The following is a 20,128-nucleotide window of genomic DNA, read 5'->3' as shown; positions in this document are numbered from 1 at the left end:
TAATTAATTAGTTTAAGGCTTCTATTATTAAAAGGTAAACTATTCTATGTTATAGAAGTATTTTTCAGCTCTGACAATGAAACGTGACAACCATTGGAGGGCAGCAAAATATAAAACTTTTTATAAGGAGAGATCAACTGAGGATAATGAACTTTTCTCCCTTGTTAATTTGTGTTCAACTTTACACATAGAACATATTTAGGAAAGTTTTTTAAACACTTATTTAGGTAGAGTATCAACACAAATGTACCAATGAGCGCTAAGAGCAAGTACAAAAAGCTGTACACTTGTAAAAAGTGTAAAAATCACTTTCTTTAAATTACTTATTTTTAAATGGATGCCTCCCAATCATGAGTTAAAATACCTAATCAACCATTAAAAAATTATATTTAACAGTGCTCCTCAACCTTCTTAGCATGGGAGGACCCTTTGAAAAACTTTCAGTACTTAAGGGAGCCCTTGCTATTTTTACTATAATCACAATGTCATTAGTGTGGTGGTCATTGGGAAGAATGTCACCTTTAGAGATGGCCAAAAAGATCATTGGAGTCAGTTCAACTGACTTGAGTCACAAATTGCTCAGGAGCCCTAGGGTTCCATGAAACCCTAGAGCGACCCTGCTAACAAGCTTTTCGGCTAACAGAGATTTTTTTCCGCTGTACTTCGGCCTTGGCTAATGAAGATGGACTCATGGTGGGCTAATGAATGCATTAGTGGATGCGCGGTAACAAACTGCAGCTGCAATGAGCTGATTTTTCGCTTTGTTTCGGCTAATGAGTGTGATTCCGGAACAAGTTATCATCATTAGCCGAGGTATCACTGTATAATATAAAGATTATATATATGCTAACAAATACCAAATCACCACAATGTTTAGGCTATATAAAACATTTATAGCACCTCCAGTGATGAATTACTGGCTCCTTAAAATTTCTTGTGGTAACATGCACACACTGTTACCTTGGACATTTTGGGGGGAACCCATTCAGGTTTTCCCTTGAGACTTCCCTAAAATATAGATAGGGCCAGGGGTATCACCTGCTCTACTGATCTAATAATAGAATAGAATAGATAGTGTAAATATCTGAATGTTTTTAACCATGCATTCAGATGTCTTGTGGCTATGGCTAACTTTTGGAACACCACAGGCTGCCCAAGCTTTGCAAAATTCTAACTAAATCACAGATATTAGATGCCAGAGATATGATATATTGGGGAGGATTTTCTATGCAGTTTTGCCTTGTAGCTTTTAAAAGGATTATACTACAGGCAATAAAATGTAAACTCAGTGGTATTGATTTACTAAGGGAGTGGAGGCTGCCAACTGTAGGTTTGTAAATAAAGGGAACTATGATGTTTGAAGGACTACAAAATAAAAGAGATTGCTGGCACATAATTGAATTAAATAATAAATAATTACTAAAGTAGATAACTTTTGTAAATAGAATATATGTATCCCTACAGTAGGTTCAAAACACACCAATATCAAAATGCTTCAAACTGAATTAGGATCCTTTTGTTAACAAATGAATTAGTACTAGTTATCATCTTATATAGAATTCACATACACAACTGTGTTTATCAGTGCAGAGATACTGTTTAAATTATTTTCCTTATCACCACTAGATGCTTCCTATGCAATTGTTATTACAGAAATATCACTATTTGTGCAAATAAAATTTTGTTTACAATCTACCAATAAATAATGGACTTTTGCAGAAATCAGACAGCTTCTAAATAAGTGATGCAAATTGGTCACTATTTAAATTATGAAACCCATACTAACTCCTACTGGCCATGTCATTCTTGTAAAACCTGACAGACATAGGTTGCATTGGTGATAAAATACAGGTAATGCTTTGGGAGAATGTAGTTACAAGTGTCAAATTAAAATGTGATGATACGAACAACATTTTTTGCAGGATTCAAATAAGAATTGCTTTTACATTTGTAATTCTTACACAATTTAAGACTAAATTGATGTCATTAACAATAAAGGAATCACATTTCTGAACCCCATTGCAACTAAGCTAATTCATCTTCTAGGATGTAATATGAATAAAAATCCCTTTAATCTCCCACTTCTCCATGTTGGCAGAATAGAAAAACAATTTTTAACCTACTTTATATGGCTGGTATAAATACTTGGTATATACACACTTTAGTAAACACACTAAAAGTATAATGCTTTTGTTTTAATAAACTGCTTTTACTTTTGACTACCCTTTTACAAATCCGATGCTTAGCATTTCTTCAGATATAGGCTTTAAACCTACATTCATTCTCAGGACAGTTTGTTCTCATTGTATAGATGATCTCAGAAGCTCATGACTAGCATATAAAGTAGCCTCAAAATCTCCAGTACTATGATTAAATGTGAAATGTGTGCTGCGGGTAATACAGTAATGAAGTACAGTAAACCTTTACAGCTTTGAAAATCGAGACGTTTACAATCAGGTCAGGGATGATGTAATCGTCAGCTGTTCAATAACCCGTCTCGCCTTCATTTATTCTTGTCTCTTGGCATCAGAGATTTAGGATAAATAGAGATGTACGTTTTGCCCTGTGGTTTTTACATTTGCTTTACTGTAAATTTTTAAAGATCGGCATTTGGTGTTACATTTCTACCCATTCTCATCTTACCTTATTATATAAGTGATGGTAAAGGTCACAAGAGAAGTTGGTAACAAAAAATTGCTAACAGCTGTGTTCATATATTTTTGGCATATATGTTGCAGGCCAAAAATATAAATATATATATACATAAACAATGAGACCTGGAGAAACCATGCGGTCATTTAGACCTGAATAATCCAAAATGCCTTGCAAGGTCCATCACTCAGATAGTTACAGTTTGAAGCCTTCACTCTCAGAACAAGTTAAAGCTGAACTCTCCTAAAAATAGAAAAACACCACTTACCTTTACTTCCACAGAGCCTCTGATTTCTCTGTACCTGGCCTCTATTCGGTCCCACACTATTCTGGAATCCTCCTTTGTTCCGACACTGAGTGACGGGTGCTGCCATCTTATTCTTTCTTCTTCCTACTTTTAGCCATGTCACCAGATCTCGAACTGTGCAGGGGTGAGATCGGGAGACATTGCCTGCTGTAACTATTGGGCATGTGCAGAAGGAGCAGCTTGAAGCCAAGAGGCTCTGCACTCCCATTCAGTCTTTACGCCCACTGTGGTGAAGACAGAAGGGGAGGAGCTTCAACCTTTAGAAACAAACCTTGGGCCGGGGGGTCAAGGGACCCATCAAATGTTTCCCTTATATATACCGTTTTTTGTAAATTAAAAAATTTGGTGAAAGGTCTGCTTTAACTGTGGCAGAAGATGTAATAAAGGGTCATTCTGACACAATATAATATATGCAGTTGCCTTGCAGATTTGCCTGATAAAGGTAAAACAACACACTGATCTTACACCTTAAAGTAGAACTATGGCCAAAAAGATTTACAGTAATGGTGTAGTGTGTATTAGGCATTCACACAGCAGTTTTTGTTGTATTACATTGAGTAGCATGGCTTGTTACTGAATACCCATAAGTTCCAACCCAAATGGAAGTAAGAAGGAATGATTACAACTTTGCTCCCTGGCATCCACATATTTTCTTTAGTGACCTTTCTACAATAACCATTTACCAACCCAGCAAAAAAATCTGCTGAACTTCCTATAACTAGTTTATTTAAATACATAAAAAGGCCCAAGATAAGATGGTGTAGGAACTGAACACTTTGTCCAAGGACAGAGAGTGGGGAATAAGTCAACTGTATGTCATGCAAATTTTGTGGATTAAGTAATTTAGGGTAGAAGAGGAAGTAGATTAAATATATGTAGGATTTAAACACCTGTTGTGTTGAAGACACAAGTTATATCAAACCTATCTTGGGGATGGAGGAATCAAACAGGTAGCACCATGAGCTAAAGACTGTAGAGGCTGTGAGCAGATATCACTTACTTTCTTTTTAGTCTCTTAACAGACCCTGGCATTGTGACATGTGGCAACGGGCAGTTACATACACATATGATTTATGAAAATAATACCCATGAGTAGATCACAATGTGGATTTTTAATATAAAGATGTCCAAGTGGAACTAGAAGCACCAGTGCCCATTTTAGATTTTATTGTCTATCTTATTCCTATTGTCTATCTTATTCTTTTCTGACCACTGCTGCTTTGCTTAGCAATTTTTAAGAAAGGATGGGTACAGTATGTGTAAGTATAGGTACAGCACAGGTTGGTGCTGGGGAGTACGTGGAATAAATGTTGTATCTAAGTATAAGTGCTTGTAGTGATAGCAGGGATATATCAAGTACACATAGGGCTTGATTTATTCAAGCCTTAAATGGATCCTGGATGGTCCAGGATTAAAACATTTACTAAAACTAGAGAACATAGATCATTATGGAAGAACCTGGGCAATCCAACAAACCTAAAATGGATTTCCTAAAAAATCATTTGCTATTTTTTGGTAAATGTTTTAATCCTGGACCATCTAGGATCCATTTAAGGTTTTCTGGATCACCTACAGTAGGTTTCCCCTATAATAGTCTATCTTCTCCAGTTTTTGAGTGCTTTAATAAATCAGGCACAATACCTAAAGTGTATCTAAACATGTGGTGGCTGCAAAAGTTTCTTTTCATGCATTGTTTTTCATCTGGTGCTCTCTAAGACAAGGAGCCTATGACAATAGAACTCCCTCCCTTTTTTAATCTTTATAACAGATGGCTTTTCGGTAGTCCTCAGAAGTGAACAAGTTTACATGTTTACTACATTTCTGATATATATATATATATAAATTTATATATATATATATATATATATATATATATATATATATATATATATATATATATATATATATCAAAACACTTGTATGGTATACTTAACAGGAAAAAGGGAGCAAATAAGAAAGTTCACTGTTAAGGGTTGTTAAGACAGAGGTTGATTTTGTGGTGGGTGCACAATTACAACTCTGGTGTTTACTGCGGGTTTTCCAGCAATGTATAAGTGAATTTGCATTCAAATCTATGACTGGAGACTTATACAAAGCCCACAAACATGATATAATCATCAAATTTTCCTAGAAGGGGGTGGTTTGTCAGGAGGACCTATGGCAGAGAGGTCATCAAAATACAAAACCTGCCAGTGACCCTTCCCTACTCCATAACTGTAGGTTAAGGAATACTAAAATGATAATGTGCTTTTATTAACATTTCTGTATATAACAAAAAATCAAATTTCTTCTTCGTTTAAATTTTACCAGTAAAGTTTTACAAAAATAAATAATCAAACAAATAAAACAGTTTACTAATCAAATAAAAGCAGGAATTTGCATGTAAACAAGTCCCTTAACAAAGGTTAGTAAATTGATTTTTCATTTTTTTAAATTAATTACCTATTCACATACTTAGGTTAGCACTGCATTTTCCCTGCACTATCTGTATTAGAATATGTCATTAAAATTATTGCAGCAAGATTAAAAGCTTATTATAACCCAGATTAACAGATAAATTGCCCAGTAGAAATGAGCCTAAGAAAAGAGCACTTGAGTAACCTTAATTTTAGGTCATCCGAGGTCTCATCCTTGTTCTTAGACCTCATATGCTCCCAGGTTTTTGTTTGTTCAGAGGCATCTCTGTCATACTTTCTACAGTGACTGTTCAAGATAAATTTAGTTGCTAACTTCAAATTTAATTTGCACATGGGCTCTGGGACATTTTTCTTGCTCGCTTGCACATTGCATACTTTGTTTTAGTGCTGCCAAACCCGGAAATAATTAAAAGAAAAAATATGTTTACCCAACATTTTTAGATATATGAAATTTTAAAGCTTTATATTAAGAAATCATTATTTCTTTTGATAATTGTCATAGGCAAGTGAACCTATCATTAAAACTGCTACATTTGAATCATTACAGAATATGTCAGCATTACTAAATCCAACTAATATTTTAAGTAATGGACTTGCTTTTTCTTACCAGGAATATCACAGTGCTACTCTCCATCTAGTAGTCCAACAATATATTACCCACCTTAGAATTAAGCTATGTACACACGTCAGATGATTCACGTCCGAAATAATTCAGGGCTAGTATCGGACGAGAATCTGACACATGTACAGCGCTCGTCCGACGTCCTTCATGGATCCGTCCTGCGCGTATCTATGAACAACCAACGGTTAACGATGGTAATACAAGTGAAGGGAAGAGAGCGCAGCAGGGTGCAGCAGAACGGCGCTGTATGTACAGCGCTTTTTCATGCATCTTTCAGTCTATTGTCATTGGAAAGAATCGTGAAACATTCTTTCCAATGACAAAAATCTAACTTGGGTACATAGCCTTACATTTTTACTGCAAAAGACATGCAGATTTTGCTTTTTTTCAATAGATATGTTGATATGAACATTTTAGACCAGATCCTTACTTAAAAACCCCAAAACAATGAATATTTTTTTCAACGCAGAAAACCTGTAAACTAAAAAAATGCAAGCAGAAAATGGTTATTTCACTCAATTTTTGCACAGCGGCATATCAAATGTATATAATAATATATATAATATAATAACAAATACACTAAAACTATTTTAACCCCCCTAGCGTTCTAATTCTGTCATTTTTTGATGCAAAAAGTGATCCTATTTTTTTTGCGTAGAAATTTTTGTTTATATTGTGGGCCTGTAATTCTTAGGATTAACTCCCGGGTATAATTATTATATTTATTTATTATATTAGAATCATAATTTATAAAATAATACATAATTATAAATCATTATTATAAAAAATAATGAAATATTAGCCCAAAACAATGTAATTTATCCAAAAAAAAATTTTATCAAAAATTTCCTTCTGAAATTTTCCAAACAAGGGTGCAATATTATTGATAAATAATAATATAAATTATATGCAGATTTTAGAAAAAAAAATTTACTTCAATTCAGGAAGTGATTAAAAAATTATTAAAAGGTTAGATCAAGGTCAGGGCTAATAGCGTGCAAAATGTAAATCAGGGCACTGGGCAATGATGCTTGGTGCACTACAATATGTATTTATACTTTTATTATATGTTTTGATGTGTTTTTACTTTAAAAAAAAAATTTAAAAGCAGATTACATAGTAATCTGCTTTTAAATTTCCCGCCCCCAGAATCCATCACTCCACCGCATCATCCGGAAGATGTCACACATCTTGCCGGGTGATGCAGGGGGATGTCCCCGCCCTACTTCATTCCCCTGCTCGCATCTCCCGGAGGCTGATCTCCGGGTGATGCGAGCAGGACAGTGAGCAGCGGGGACATCATCCCCTACTCCCGGAGGGTGAGATCAGTCTCCGGGAGTAGGGGATGTCCCCGCTGCTCACTCTCCTGCTCGTATCTCCCGGAGGCTGATCTCCGGGTGCGGCGAGCAGGAGAGTGAGCAGCGGGGACATCCCCTACTCCCGGAGGCTGATCAGTCTCCGGGAGTAGTGGATGATGTCCCCGCTGCTCACTGTCCTGCTCGCATCACCCGGAGATCAGCCTCCGGGAGATGCGAGCAGGAGTAGATCCAGGGGGTGCTGCCAGCGGGAAATCTCCGCTGGCATCACCCTCTGGATTTACCATTGGTGATCGCATCTCTGTAAAGATGCGTGCAGCGGCGTGGCGGGGACCCCCGGGCAGGCTTTAAAAGCAGATTACTCCGTAATCTGCTTTTAAATTTCCCGCCCGGCCACGCCCCCCGACGGAGAAGTGCCCCGCCATCGCAGCGGCATCCTGCGATCGCCGCTGGACCGCGGGGATCAGGTAAGGGGGACCCCCAAAGGTACCCCGAGTGTGACTCGGGATTACCGCTTTTTGCAATTTTTCCGGCCCCGAGTCACACTCGGGAACACCCCTTAGGGGGTTAATGCACGCAATCACATTATAATTCTTTTGTTTTGCACTAAATTTAAAAAGATTGGATTATGTAGGGTAATTATTTATAGCAAATATGTTAAGTCTGATAATTGAGTGGGAAACAGCAAAGTGTGGAATAATTACGTTTATCAAAATTGTTCATAGATGATGCTTTAAAAACCTATAAAGCTCATCAGTATAGAGTCACGTTATGGCCCTGTGTTAGGAAATGTTCTGTCCGGCGACTCCATGCTTTGCACCATTGCAGTATAAAACCCTGTTCGTTCTGTCCAGCAATGTAAGTTGCAGCAGCCAGGAGAACTAAGATAGCAGCAGCCTTTGCTTTCCTTTAGTTGTGCAACCTGATGGATTTTTGGCATCCCCGGCATCCATTGTTGGGCTGCGCACAGCTGAAGGGGATTCTAGAGGCTAATCAGTTCCTGACTCGGTCCTGTGCTGCTATTGGCTGCTGGGACTTTAAAGCCTCCCTGCTTCTATTCCCCAGTGTTTGTTATAGCTTCTGCTGTGCTTACCTGTGCTGGAGTGACTTTGAGTGTTTCTCTATTACTGACCTTTGCCTGTTTCTGACATTCCATTCCAACTCTGCCTGGACCAACCTTTGCTTGTGACCCGGACTCTGCTTGTGTCCTTCCCTTTGTACCTTGCTTAGTGGACTGATTTCCTGTGTTTTGACTTTGGCTTTTTTCTGAGTTTCCTGATAATTCTGTATCTGTGGGCTTCTGGTCGGCTGCCGGCCTATCTCCAGACACCATCCCTTGCGCACCAAGTCCTGGGGGCAACCAAGTGCTGGGAGACGCAACTAGTCTCCCGAGGCTGAGTGGGGGCTGCTTTAGGTGAAGACTGCGGCATTAGATTGGAGGACTGGTGTTTGAAGAATACTGGTACTGACCTGGCCTTACACCCTAGAATTATTCCTCTCATCCTGGTGTGTGCAACAATACCAAATATGTGTTACACAATGGATGATTACATATATGTGAGCACCCTGGCAGTACCCTGGCAGTACCCAGGCTAAGCTGTCGGTACCTTATTTTGCTATATGTATTTAGCAATCCCCAGGTAATGGTATATAGCAATTGATAAGTCCTTTAATTATAGTTAAGGTTTGTTTTATCATTATTTGTTCAATAATATTTAATTAATAACTATATTTTGTTGGTATTAAAAAGGACTGACAAGCCCTATATGATTGAAATTGTGCTAAACTTGTTTGTGCTAACAGCCAGAATCTAACAGCACAACATGGAAGTACTGGGAACAAAGAGTACCCTGAGCAGCATTAGGAAAGGAAATTGAATGCTAAAATGTTTACCCCCAGCAACACTCCTGGATAACTGCTTTTGCATTTAACTTCTGACTCATGTGCCGTTTGAGTTTGACGGCAAAGAGGTTATTGCACAATTATAAGATTGATTAGTTAAGGAAGATTGAGATTGAAGTAGTTTAAGGAAACCGTTATTGAGAAAATATGGATGCTAGCCTACTGAACATTTTAGTTTCTTGGTGTTATGCCAATTGATTGGCCTAAATATTTTCTGATTCACTGGCCTGCAACTAACATTTGACAGGTCAGAAGTTCTGACTTTCTAATTTGCAAGCTTGTTCCAGCAAAGAAAGCATAGCAACTGGTATTGTTAGAAGACTTTTATCAATGGCAGCCCCATTATTTCCTAAATCCAGGCACTGTGTTTGATACATTTTCAGTCCTTTATTTACATCAAGTGAATTTTTTTTGTAGTTCTCTTTAAACTAGCCCCTATTAGGCTTCCGATAGTATGGCTCCCACAGTACTTCTAGACTATTAGAAATTTTCATTGTATATTCAGAGATACCAAACACTGAAAGTATATATATTTATTGGTATACCAAGTATTTATTTGTCTTATTGAGCCATAAAAGGTTGCCCCTGTAAATTTGTTTATACCAAGGACTTGCACTGTCTGAGAGATGGCATAATCTTTATAATTGACTTTCAGGGCTACAGTACACTAAGCATTAGATGTATGTCCACAGTTTATTCCATTGTCCTTTACTGTAAAACTGTTTTATTTAGTAAAAGACGTTAGATTGTCCTGTCAACTGTTCTATCAACCTCAGCTGCATGCTCTGTGTACCTGGACAGTGAAGAGCTATAAATTGGAAGCCTTATTTCTATTGGTTAGGCCCAGGAAAAAAGGGGACGAAAACCTGTGCCTTTTTTTTTATTAGTTTCATCCCTATTTATCAATATGTCTTCAATTTTCACTGTATTATGGCAATTCATATTATGTTATAGCTAGTTTTAGTTAAGGATTGATTTGTCAAACCACAATTCTTTGCTTGGCACTAAACAGTTAATGAAGCTGTTGTGACCTTTCTTTCCTACAAAAGGTTGCAAAGGGCATATCAACAAGCTGAACAAGCTACTTAACATGGTTAGTCCAGATTTAATTCTCAGTCATAGCAATGTCATACATGAAACACCACTAAAAGAAAATATTTTGAAAATATTTTATTGATTACTGCAGTAACTTTGGTTACCTTCATAAGCAGTAGTATTGTCCTTTCTGATGTAAAAATATCAAAGATGAAGATGTAACTTGAGTTATGGGATGAAAAGTGCTTTGATCGTTCACAGATTTTGATTCATACATAAAATAAATGTATGTAAACTTTTTAATACCTAGTAATATTTGTAAACGTGGCCTTTATTTTGTGTACAAACATGGGTCAAATGCATGTTTGTGTATTGAAGATTTGTGTTCATAGGCTATACACAACTTTTCTATTCTCATATTACTGCTGAACAGATTGGCTTACTTTTAGTAATAAATCTGTGATCTTGGGGAGGAATGTAGTGGGGGGGGGGGGGGGCATGTTGTAAAAGTTGGCAGGAACAGAACCAGGAACTATGGTGAGATTCATGAGAGAGATCCCGCTACTAAAAAAACAAATCTTCAAAAACTGAAACATAATTTGTAGCTTCAGTAGCCATTTAAATTATTTTATGGTATAAAACAATATTTTATGCCTAATACTACATGCCTTCAAAATGTTAACTATATAATATTAATAAATCTGTTCAAGCAAGTAGACCACTCCAAAGTTTCCAATTGCCAGTTATAGCACACTGTACAAAAAGTTATAGGTCTGTATTACCAATTTTTGTTTTTCTAGTATACCTAGGATACCAGTTGTTTGGAAAGCAGTATTAGGGTTTCTAGGCTCCACTAAAAATTAGAAAGTGGATAATACCTTAAGTTAAATGAAACTAGTGTCCTAGTGTATATAAAATAAAAGACTTGTTATATAAGTAAAAATAATGTATGCTATGCAATTTAATAACACAATCCTATAAAAAGACACTACTTTTGATCATAAATAAGATTGGTTCCTCATGGTAATGTGTCAGGGTAAATAAAATAAACAGTTTCATTATATTTCAAATTTCTAGGAGTCTACTCTTTTTTACAGGGGTGAGAAGGGGACCCTCCTACACATTACCTTGCCATTCTGACATTAAGTCATTATATATATATATATATATATATATATATATATATATATATATATATACACACACCGTTAGGTCCATAAATATTTAGGCAGAGACAACTTTTTTCTAATTGTGGTTCTGTATATTAGCACAATAATTTTAAATGAAACAATCAGATGGGATTGAACTGCAGATTTTCAGCTTTAATTCAGTGGGTTGAACAAAAAGATTGGTAATTGTGGTAATGCACAGAACCAAAGTTAGAAAAAATTTGTCTCTGTCCAAATATTCATGGACTTAACTGTGTATATATATATATATATATATATATATATATAACTAATAGGTTTATTATTCTGCATAACTTCTAAATAGCTTTTTTTATGAGCTGAAAAACTCATTTTTTTCCTGAAATGTCCTGCAATGGTTTAAAGTAACAACTGCTTTCATTCATGCGGGAAAAAAACATACTCATTTACTCAGATAACTGCCAAGAGGAGATACTTGCCTTGCTGATATTACCATACTTCTGTAACACTGTGTCCTCAAAAATCCTCTTTTCTTACTATATTATCAAGCAAAATAGTCAGCTGCTCACATAACATTTTTTTTTTCACATCACGATTTAAAATCACTAATCACAAAAAAATGCATTTAGCTTCATAAAGGTCATTTTTTGTTGAGACTTTATTGCTGATCTTACAATCTAATATCTCTAATGTAATTTAGTCTGAGGTCAATGTTGAGGGGAAGCCAGTTAACCAGACAGTTAATAACTTTGCGATATGGAAGGGAACCAGAGTGTCTGAAGGAAACCCATGCAAAAAAAAAAAACAAAGATGTACAAACAACAACATACAGAAACATAGTAACTTTACACATGAATCCCTACTGAAAGATTTTTCTCTAATCCACAGTGCTGGCTGTTACCTCACTTTCATTCTGGGCAATATTCATCACTGCAAATAAAGAAAGTAAACAATATAACAAAAATAGAAGACATAAGGGGAAACATATTTATCTTTGTTTAAATGTTGATAAACGTGAAAAAAATCATGCATATTTTCCTGTAAATGTGATAAGGCACCAGGTAATCTGCATTGTGGCCATCCCATATTGACTGGCATGAAGAAGGGGGAGTGGGGGTGCAGACCCTCCCCTGAAATAAAAGTACTGCTATATCTGCTTCATGCCAGTAAACAAGAGATGGGCACAGCTCGGATTACCTGGGTCTCAACTCCATTCGGACAGCACTGATATGGATGACAATCTAGCCCCAATCATGGCCTTCCTGACATAGAATACTAAAACTGTGATGATCTTGTTCGTTGTCCAAAAGTCCTTACCTATCCATTTTAAAAGGTTTTACTGTACTGTGTAAATTGCAAAGATTTAGTCTTTAACCACAAAACATGTGCTCAGGGTGTAACTGAGCCGCTGATTCTGTTAATAAAATATATCATAGTAAATATATTTCTGAATTTCTGGACCACATCACTTGAAGTATTGCTAATTCCATTTTTCATTCTCTTTCCAATGTACCGAGTTGATAAAGCAGTTGATCACTGTTACCAAGGTCAGTTGATTCAGAGGTAGGCAGAGGAGAGCTTTGTCAAGTCTGCTGTAATCTATGATGTCCACATGGCACAACCTGTTCTCTTTGGCTTTTGGCTTAATCCTGGATCCCAGATTCTGTTACCAACAACATTTTACAGTATCCAGTTTGTTGTGGACCTTGCATTTAAGCATTAAATATAGCTTTTTCTACTATATTTGATACCAATAAAGATACAGATTTTTTGTAAAACTCTTCTAAAAGTGACACATGTTGAAAAATGTTGTCAATTGTACTTTTTTGCAGGGTTTTTTAACTGCTCCAAGTTCACCATCTCTAAATTCACGTTCTCTTGCTCTTGGGGCATCATTGTCACTGAACAATATATCTGGCATTGGTACGAGAACAGAGGTAAAGAAACGAAGAGCACCTCCACCCCCGCAACCAGCCCCTCAAGGTATTGCTGCTGTGAAAACTCCAGAAGACAAGATAACAGAGCCGGTAAGCGTTTTCAGAGATGATTACCCATAAGTTATCATGGTGCTGGTAAAATTAATTGGCTTTTAACTAAACCAGTTTTATATTTTGTGTTCTTTTGTGCAAATTGTGCAAAATATATTGACGTTGTACAGGCAAAGAAGCTTTAAAACAAACTAGTGGGATATTTAGCAATGTATATATACCATGACCTATATAAATGAGATACTTCAGACATGAATCAGTGGTCTATTTGTGCATCTGATTTATTTCATTTGCGGTTTTAGCTTTATTGATCTAAGTAGGTTGGATATAGACATCGGAGAAGTGAGAGATGTGCAGGCACGATTTGACTATCTAACAATGTCTAAATATTTATTTGTTGACATGTTAATATTGCCATAATGAGGAGAAGGTTCATTATAATGGAAACAAAAACTGAACATTTCACACCTTTTCCACTAGTAGAAAATATAGCCACTCTTGTGCCAGTAAAATGTTACATGTTAGGAGGGGAAGTAATTTTTCATTCTAGGACTATATAAGGCCATGTTCACGCTGATGGCTTATAGCTGCAGTTCTTCCACTCACAAGAAAAAGTTTCAATATTCTGAATAGCCCTATATAGATATAAATGATTGGGTGAATGGTTGGGAGTGTTGGAGCTGATGAAAATTGATCTTCTAGCAGCTTTTATGTGAGGCGGGCATATCATTTTGGGGCAAACAAATTACCTAAAGAAATAATAAATACCTGTCAGATTTTGGCTGATCAATTTTACTAGTTGAAAAACCCCATGGAATTATCCACCATGATCCACTAGGGTATACTTGAGCACATATTTATTAGCGTAACAAGTTGGAAGCCAAAAAACACAGTCCCAGAAATGGAAGAGAAGGCAAAGCTCAATTATATGAAATGAATGAACCAGCTTTCTAGATGCAAACATGATAGAAATAGGCCCAAAACGGGAGGGTACGTATGCATGGGACGGAGGGATGGTAATCCCGTGAGTCGGCTCTGCACTGTGTGGGGAACAAAGGGCTTAAAATAGGCTTATCTGTCTGCAGATCGCAAATTTTCTCTCCCCTGCATCTTGAAGTGTCCAGGCGCAAGCAAGAGACATCACTCCAGACTGTCAGCAACAGCAGCATTAGCTCATGCTACAGGCAAGATGGAGCCTGTCAGCCCTTCCTCTGACCACGTGGCCGGGGACACAGTGAGTGAAACTGATTTATTTATGGACAGTTCTCCCTCTATATCCTCACAGCAGCCCCCAGGAGGTCATGTTAGAGAAATTCCAGGCTATACTTCACTCTTCACTTCGCTCTGAAAGCTACCACTAAAAAGATCACTGATCATTTTACTAAAGAATTGCAAGAATTAGGCCATTGCATTGTGCAACTCGAACACAGCATGGATGATGGGACCACGGTGTTGGAGGGTCCTGGGTCACCTAAAGCAGGAAATTGAGGTATTATCACATTATAGGCTAGAAGACCAAGAGAATAGATCTTGCCCCTCCAACCTGAGAATTAGGGGGCTCCCAGAATCATAGACTTACCTCTCACAGCACTATTTCAATACCTGTGCCAGGAAATACCAATTGAAAGGCTAGAATTTCAATGTTTCCACCTCACCCTGGCTAAATCCCCGCCGGATGGCCCCCCGCGTGATATTGTGGTAAAATTCCATTATTATCGGACCAAAGACAAGCTGCTACAGGTTGCCCATATGAAAGAGCCCCTGACCTTTTATGGCCATTCTTACCAGAATTTTGCTGATTTGGCTTCAGTCACTATTCAGTGCCAGAGGGAACTAAAACCGTACCTGCGCATCCTTCAAGACCTTAAGATAATGTACATATGGGGATATCCTTTCACACTAATTTTCTCATATAATGGTAAAAGCCAAGTGATTACTACAGTTTCAGAAGCACATGATCGCTTTCAATTCTTGGGCCTTCCCATGCCACCTACGGCAGATGCACAGGAGGCTCACAGAAACAACATCCTCGCTGGGAACACCGCACCAGTTCTGCCCCTGCTTCAGCTAACGTACCAAGATCACTCACCAGGGTGACGTGAGAAGCAAGGCCCTACTACACTCCCTTAAGGGTGTAGCTGTGTACTTTTTATCCTTTCTTTTGCCTTCACACTTCATTTGGAATACTGCAGTTGAGGACCTGTTCCATGTGTTAAAGGGACTCTGTTCATCCTTCATGGCCTACTTTAAGTGCGTGAGTCCTGATCTTACTGTTTGATTCCCAGTATTCAACTATACTACTGCAAAGCCTTACCTTGATCTTTGTGATCCAGTCAAGCCAACAGGACAGGGTGACCTGAAGATCGACGGGACTCTCTAAACTAGGAGTACCTTCCTACACAATTTTCTTCCTCTTTAGACCCCATTTGGGTCTTATTCGTTTGGAGTTAATTCACCATTGAAGTTCCTCCCTGCCCGCCCGTGGGTCTCATCACTCCTTCGCCAAGCATTGGAAGTTCGTGAGTGTGAGTTTGCCTGTACTGGGCACTTTGTTGGCAGACAGTTTAATTGTTGAAATACCTCATGTTTTGAATTATATGCTTAGTACTGCTTCTACTTGCTAGCCATTTTTAAGCACCAACAGATGTTGTCATGTTTTGATATTAATAAGGTTGCCTCTCCTTCTCACATAGTAGTCACTGTGCATTCTACCTCTCTCCAGATGTTGCCCTCGCCCTTATTATTTCGGGGACTAACACCTGGAGACCTTTTAGGGTTGGCCAGGTTGATCCCGCCTAACCCTTGTACTGTTCAAAAATGTAATGCTTGAAATTTTGCAAGTTACATTTATTCATATTTTTTTGTTTGCTCTTTTTAGATATGTTTTCTCTAGGGCTGCTAACGCCTAGAAACTACGCCAACCAGATAGACGTTTCAAGGTGCGCGGCCTTACTAGTAACCCAGCACTTTTTTTACAGGACGTCCATAGGCACTTTAGATACCTATATAAATCTCAGACCTCCGCCATGCATAGCTTTCTTGATGCCTTAAACCTACCGGAGCTACCAACGCCGCTAGTGGAGCCACTAGAAAAGCCAATAAAGCAGTTGGGTTGCAGCTTTGTATAACTCTCCCAGGGCGTACATACAATACATGAGTCATAAGTCCTCCTACTTCACTATAGGCAGGGGTACCAGACAGGGTTGTCCACTGTCACTGTTACTTTTTGCGTTGGCAATGGGACTCCTGGCACAGGCAATCAGAGACCACCCAGATATTTCTGGTGTTAATATTGGGGGGGAAACCACATAAACTCAGCCTATTTGCTGATGATGTGCTTCTCTGTCCTTCCAACCCAATGGTGGTCCCTGCTTAACCTGATGGCCCTACTCCAAAAGTTTCAAAAGTTCTGCTTTACAACTCAATTTGCATAAATGCAAGGCGCTAAACATTACTCTGCGTCCTGAAATGGTCTCTACCCTGCGGGCCTCCTTTCAATTTATCTGGGAGGAGCGTCGCCTATGCTTTTTGGGAGTGTACTTAACTGCATCCTATGATTCTACGTATCCCGCCAATATTCCAAAGCTGGCTCGCTACCTTACCTCCCTGCTACGTATCCTGCCAATATTCCAGAGCTGGCTCGCCACCTTACCTCCCTGCTCGAATCATGGAAGAGTTTTCAGATTTCCTGGCTGGGACTTGGAGCGTCAATAAAATGACCTGGCTACCCAAACTATTGTATCATATGAGGGTACTGCCAATACAGATCCCCGCCACAACTCTTAAAGTTCTGCAAAAGCAAATGTTCTCCTTCATCTGAAACTCACATAGGCCCCACATTCCTCGTCAAACTATACATCAACCACGGCAGCTGGGGGGCTTATCTGTACCACACCTCCCGTCTTACTATACTGCAGCTCAAATTGCACCCCTCACTGCTTATCATGTCTTAGGAAATCTCCCCCATTGGGATACTATGGAGGGGGGTTTGGTAAGTCTGATCTCAGTGGATAATCTATTGTGGATTCCCCCTGGGGTGCGCCCTGGAATTACCATCCCATTGTTGGGACACTCAATCCATATTTGGGACTCAGCTAGGCTCTTGTTTGGCTTGGCCACCAATCACCCATCATTGCGATCCATAGTGGGGAACCCCTTATTTCCACTGGGATATGATCACCCACAAAGCTTTCAATGGTGAATAGAACATAATCTTTATAAAGTGTCACATTTCTTAGGGCCGTGTGCTAGCTTCAATGTGAGTGCCTTGGAAATTCCGGATCCCGGCCTTTAAACTGTTCAGATTATTGCAGCTCTCCCACCTCTAGGCTGAGGCAATCGCCTCCTGGGAAGGCTCCCTCCTCTTTGAACAGATTTGTGTTAGTAACCCCCTTGGTAAAGGAGTGGTCTCGGCTCTGTACAGTACCCTAGTCTGCAGGCATACCTCAGCCCCTCTACCTTATATCTCCCGTTGGGAGGGGGACTTGGCCATGTCCTTGGGACAGGAGGAGTGGGAACAGATTTAGGACACTACTGCCCACTGTAGCATTAACAGTTCTGCAGTCGAAGTAAACTATAAGTTGTTGATGCGCTGGTACATGGTTCCAGTGAGATTAGCCAAAAAAAAACCAGATCAGAGCCACAAATGCCTCCATGGCTGTGACTCTGGTGGGCATGCCCCAAATTGCAAAGATACTGGACCCAGGTCTACCAAATGGCTTATACAGTCACAGGACGGTCCTTACCTAAACGTCCTGTGGAAGCTTTGCTTAATTTAGGACCTGAAGTTTGCACTGTGACTCAATTTCGTTTCGTCATTTTTTCACAGCAGCTAAACTGGTCATCGCACAGGTCAAGCAGAAAATCTCATGGTTCTTGGTCAATGAAAAAATGAATTAAGTATGGTATCCCTGGATTGAATATTACATGTCTTTGGGCTGGGATCACATGAACTTAGCACTCTAAGGCTTTTGTGCTTGTAGACGAATCGTAAACTTTCTTGGAGTTGTTATGACTGCTCTGAACGTTGACCCGTCCAACCACCCCTCCACCTCCCTTGAGGGCCTCTCTCTCTATTTTCTGCACCCTTTCTCTTTCCTTATTCCTCCTTCCCCCCCCCCCCCCTTTTTTTTGTTTTGTAGTTTTTAATTAGTCCGCTTAAGTCTCCCCCCCCTCCCCCTAAAAGGGGATCATACTCTCCCCTGTAGTCGCTTACGAACAGCTTATTCTGTTCTGTTCTATTCAGTTGCCCTGACTTGCTCTACCCCTTTATTGTTTTATAAAATTCCCCTTTATTGTTTTACACTTAATTCAGGTTTTGTTGTACGTTTTTGAGATAACTTGTTTTTTTTTCTCTACACTCTCAGTTATGGAATGTTTTAATAGACTGTTTTGTATTGAAATTGTATCTCTGTCCTATTTTTGTAAAATTCTAATAAAAATGTATTGAAACAAAAAAAAAAAGAAATGGGCCCAAAATAGGACTAATATATCCCCTTTGTTTCCATTACTAATTCAACACTCAGTGTCAGTTCTCACAGTGGGCTGGTGAGAGGACCTCCTTACTTGACCCTCCATACAATGCAACAAACTACTTTGAATGCCCCCATTACCATACAAGAAATAGTGAAAGCAATCAAAGGTCTTCCCCTGGGAACAGTACCTTGGACAGACTCTCTGCTGAATTTTAAAAACCTTTAGAGCAATACATTTGCCCACTTCTATATTTTAACCTTTTATTAGGTTTTTGACAAGTAAATGTTAACAATAACAGGACATTTTAACAATAATGTCTGATCTGGACATTGAAACAATGATAAAACTACAGGGTAAAACAAGACATCAGTACAGATCAAATTATACACGTCTCCCATATGGGAGACTCAGAACCCCCATCCTATGTATGATCACCTCTAAACTCTATAGCCTTAGTTTAATCTGGGGTTTAGGTCAGCTGTCTTTACCAGCCTAGTAAAAATATATCTCAACTTGGATACACATAATAGAAGGAGAGGGGAGAGACTTTCACACTTTTAAATTTCTATTAGGGATTATGCCTTTAATTGGTAGGATAATATTCACTTTGAGTTATATTCCACCCACAGGTCTCAAATTTGCTCAAACATGTCTAACTTGTTAATAAGGGTGCTAGTTAGCCTGCCGTTAACCATGATCTAGTTCAATTTTTCCAGAATGCATTTGCCCACTTCTGAAAGATAAATTCAATGACACTGTCACTAATCAAAACCCCATTCCCAACCTTTTCAGAAGCTCACACATTGCTGATATTGAAACCTTTCAAGGACTCTGAGCTACCCTCCTATTAGATCGATTGCTCTTTTGAACACAGAATATAAAATAATGGCCAACAGATTGCAACCATTCCTGCCATCGCTACTTACCAAGCATAACCTGGGTTTTGTGCGCATCCGTCATATATCTAATGGAATACACACCACCATTGCAGCTACCACCCTACCAATAAAAAACTCATGTTATTAAATCTTGACACAGAGAAGGCCCTTGATAAATTCCTTTGGACCTACCTATACGCACAGCAATTTTGGTGCCCAATTCCAAATTTACATTAAATATCTGTATACCTACCCTAATACACATCTTATAGTAAACAATCAGTTTTCTCAACCCATAACTATGAACACTGATACTTGACAGGGAGGCCCTTGGTCTCCTCTACTGTTGCACTTAGTCCTAGACCCATTGCTGCACCTTCCAGAAAAC

At 38.6% G+C, this 20,128-nt stretch overlaps 1 protein-coding gene across 4 annotated transcripts in view; it reads left to right on the top strand.

Moving 5' to 3' along the window:
- Nucleotides 1-20,128, top strand: part of COBL (cordon-bleu WH2 repeat protein) — a 241,175-nt gene that overhangs the window by 120,615 nt on the left and 100,432 nt on the right. For all 4 annotated transcript variants that reach the window (XM_072412123.1, XM_072412122.1, XM_072412125.1 and 1 more), the window contains one exon: nt 13,232-13,426. In XM_072412123.1, coding sequence (XP_072268224.1) covers nt 13,232-13,426 — 195 coding nt within the window. The remainder of the gene's footprint in view (nt 1-13,231; nt 13,427-20,128) is intronic.

This window comes from Pyxicephalus adspersus, chromosome 5, assembly GCF_032062135.1.
Source record: "Pyxicephalus adspersus chromosome 5, UCB_Pads_2.0, whole genome shotgun sequence".
Classification (NCBI taxonomy): domain Eukaryota; kingdom Metazoa; phylum Chordata; class Amphibia; order Anura; family Pyxicephalidae; genus Pyxicephalus; species Pyxicephalus adspersus.
Note: the sequence above shows the minus strand (reverse complement) of the source record. Positions and strands in the feature narration are given on the sequence as shown.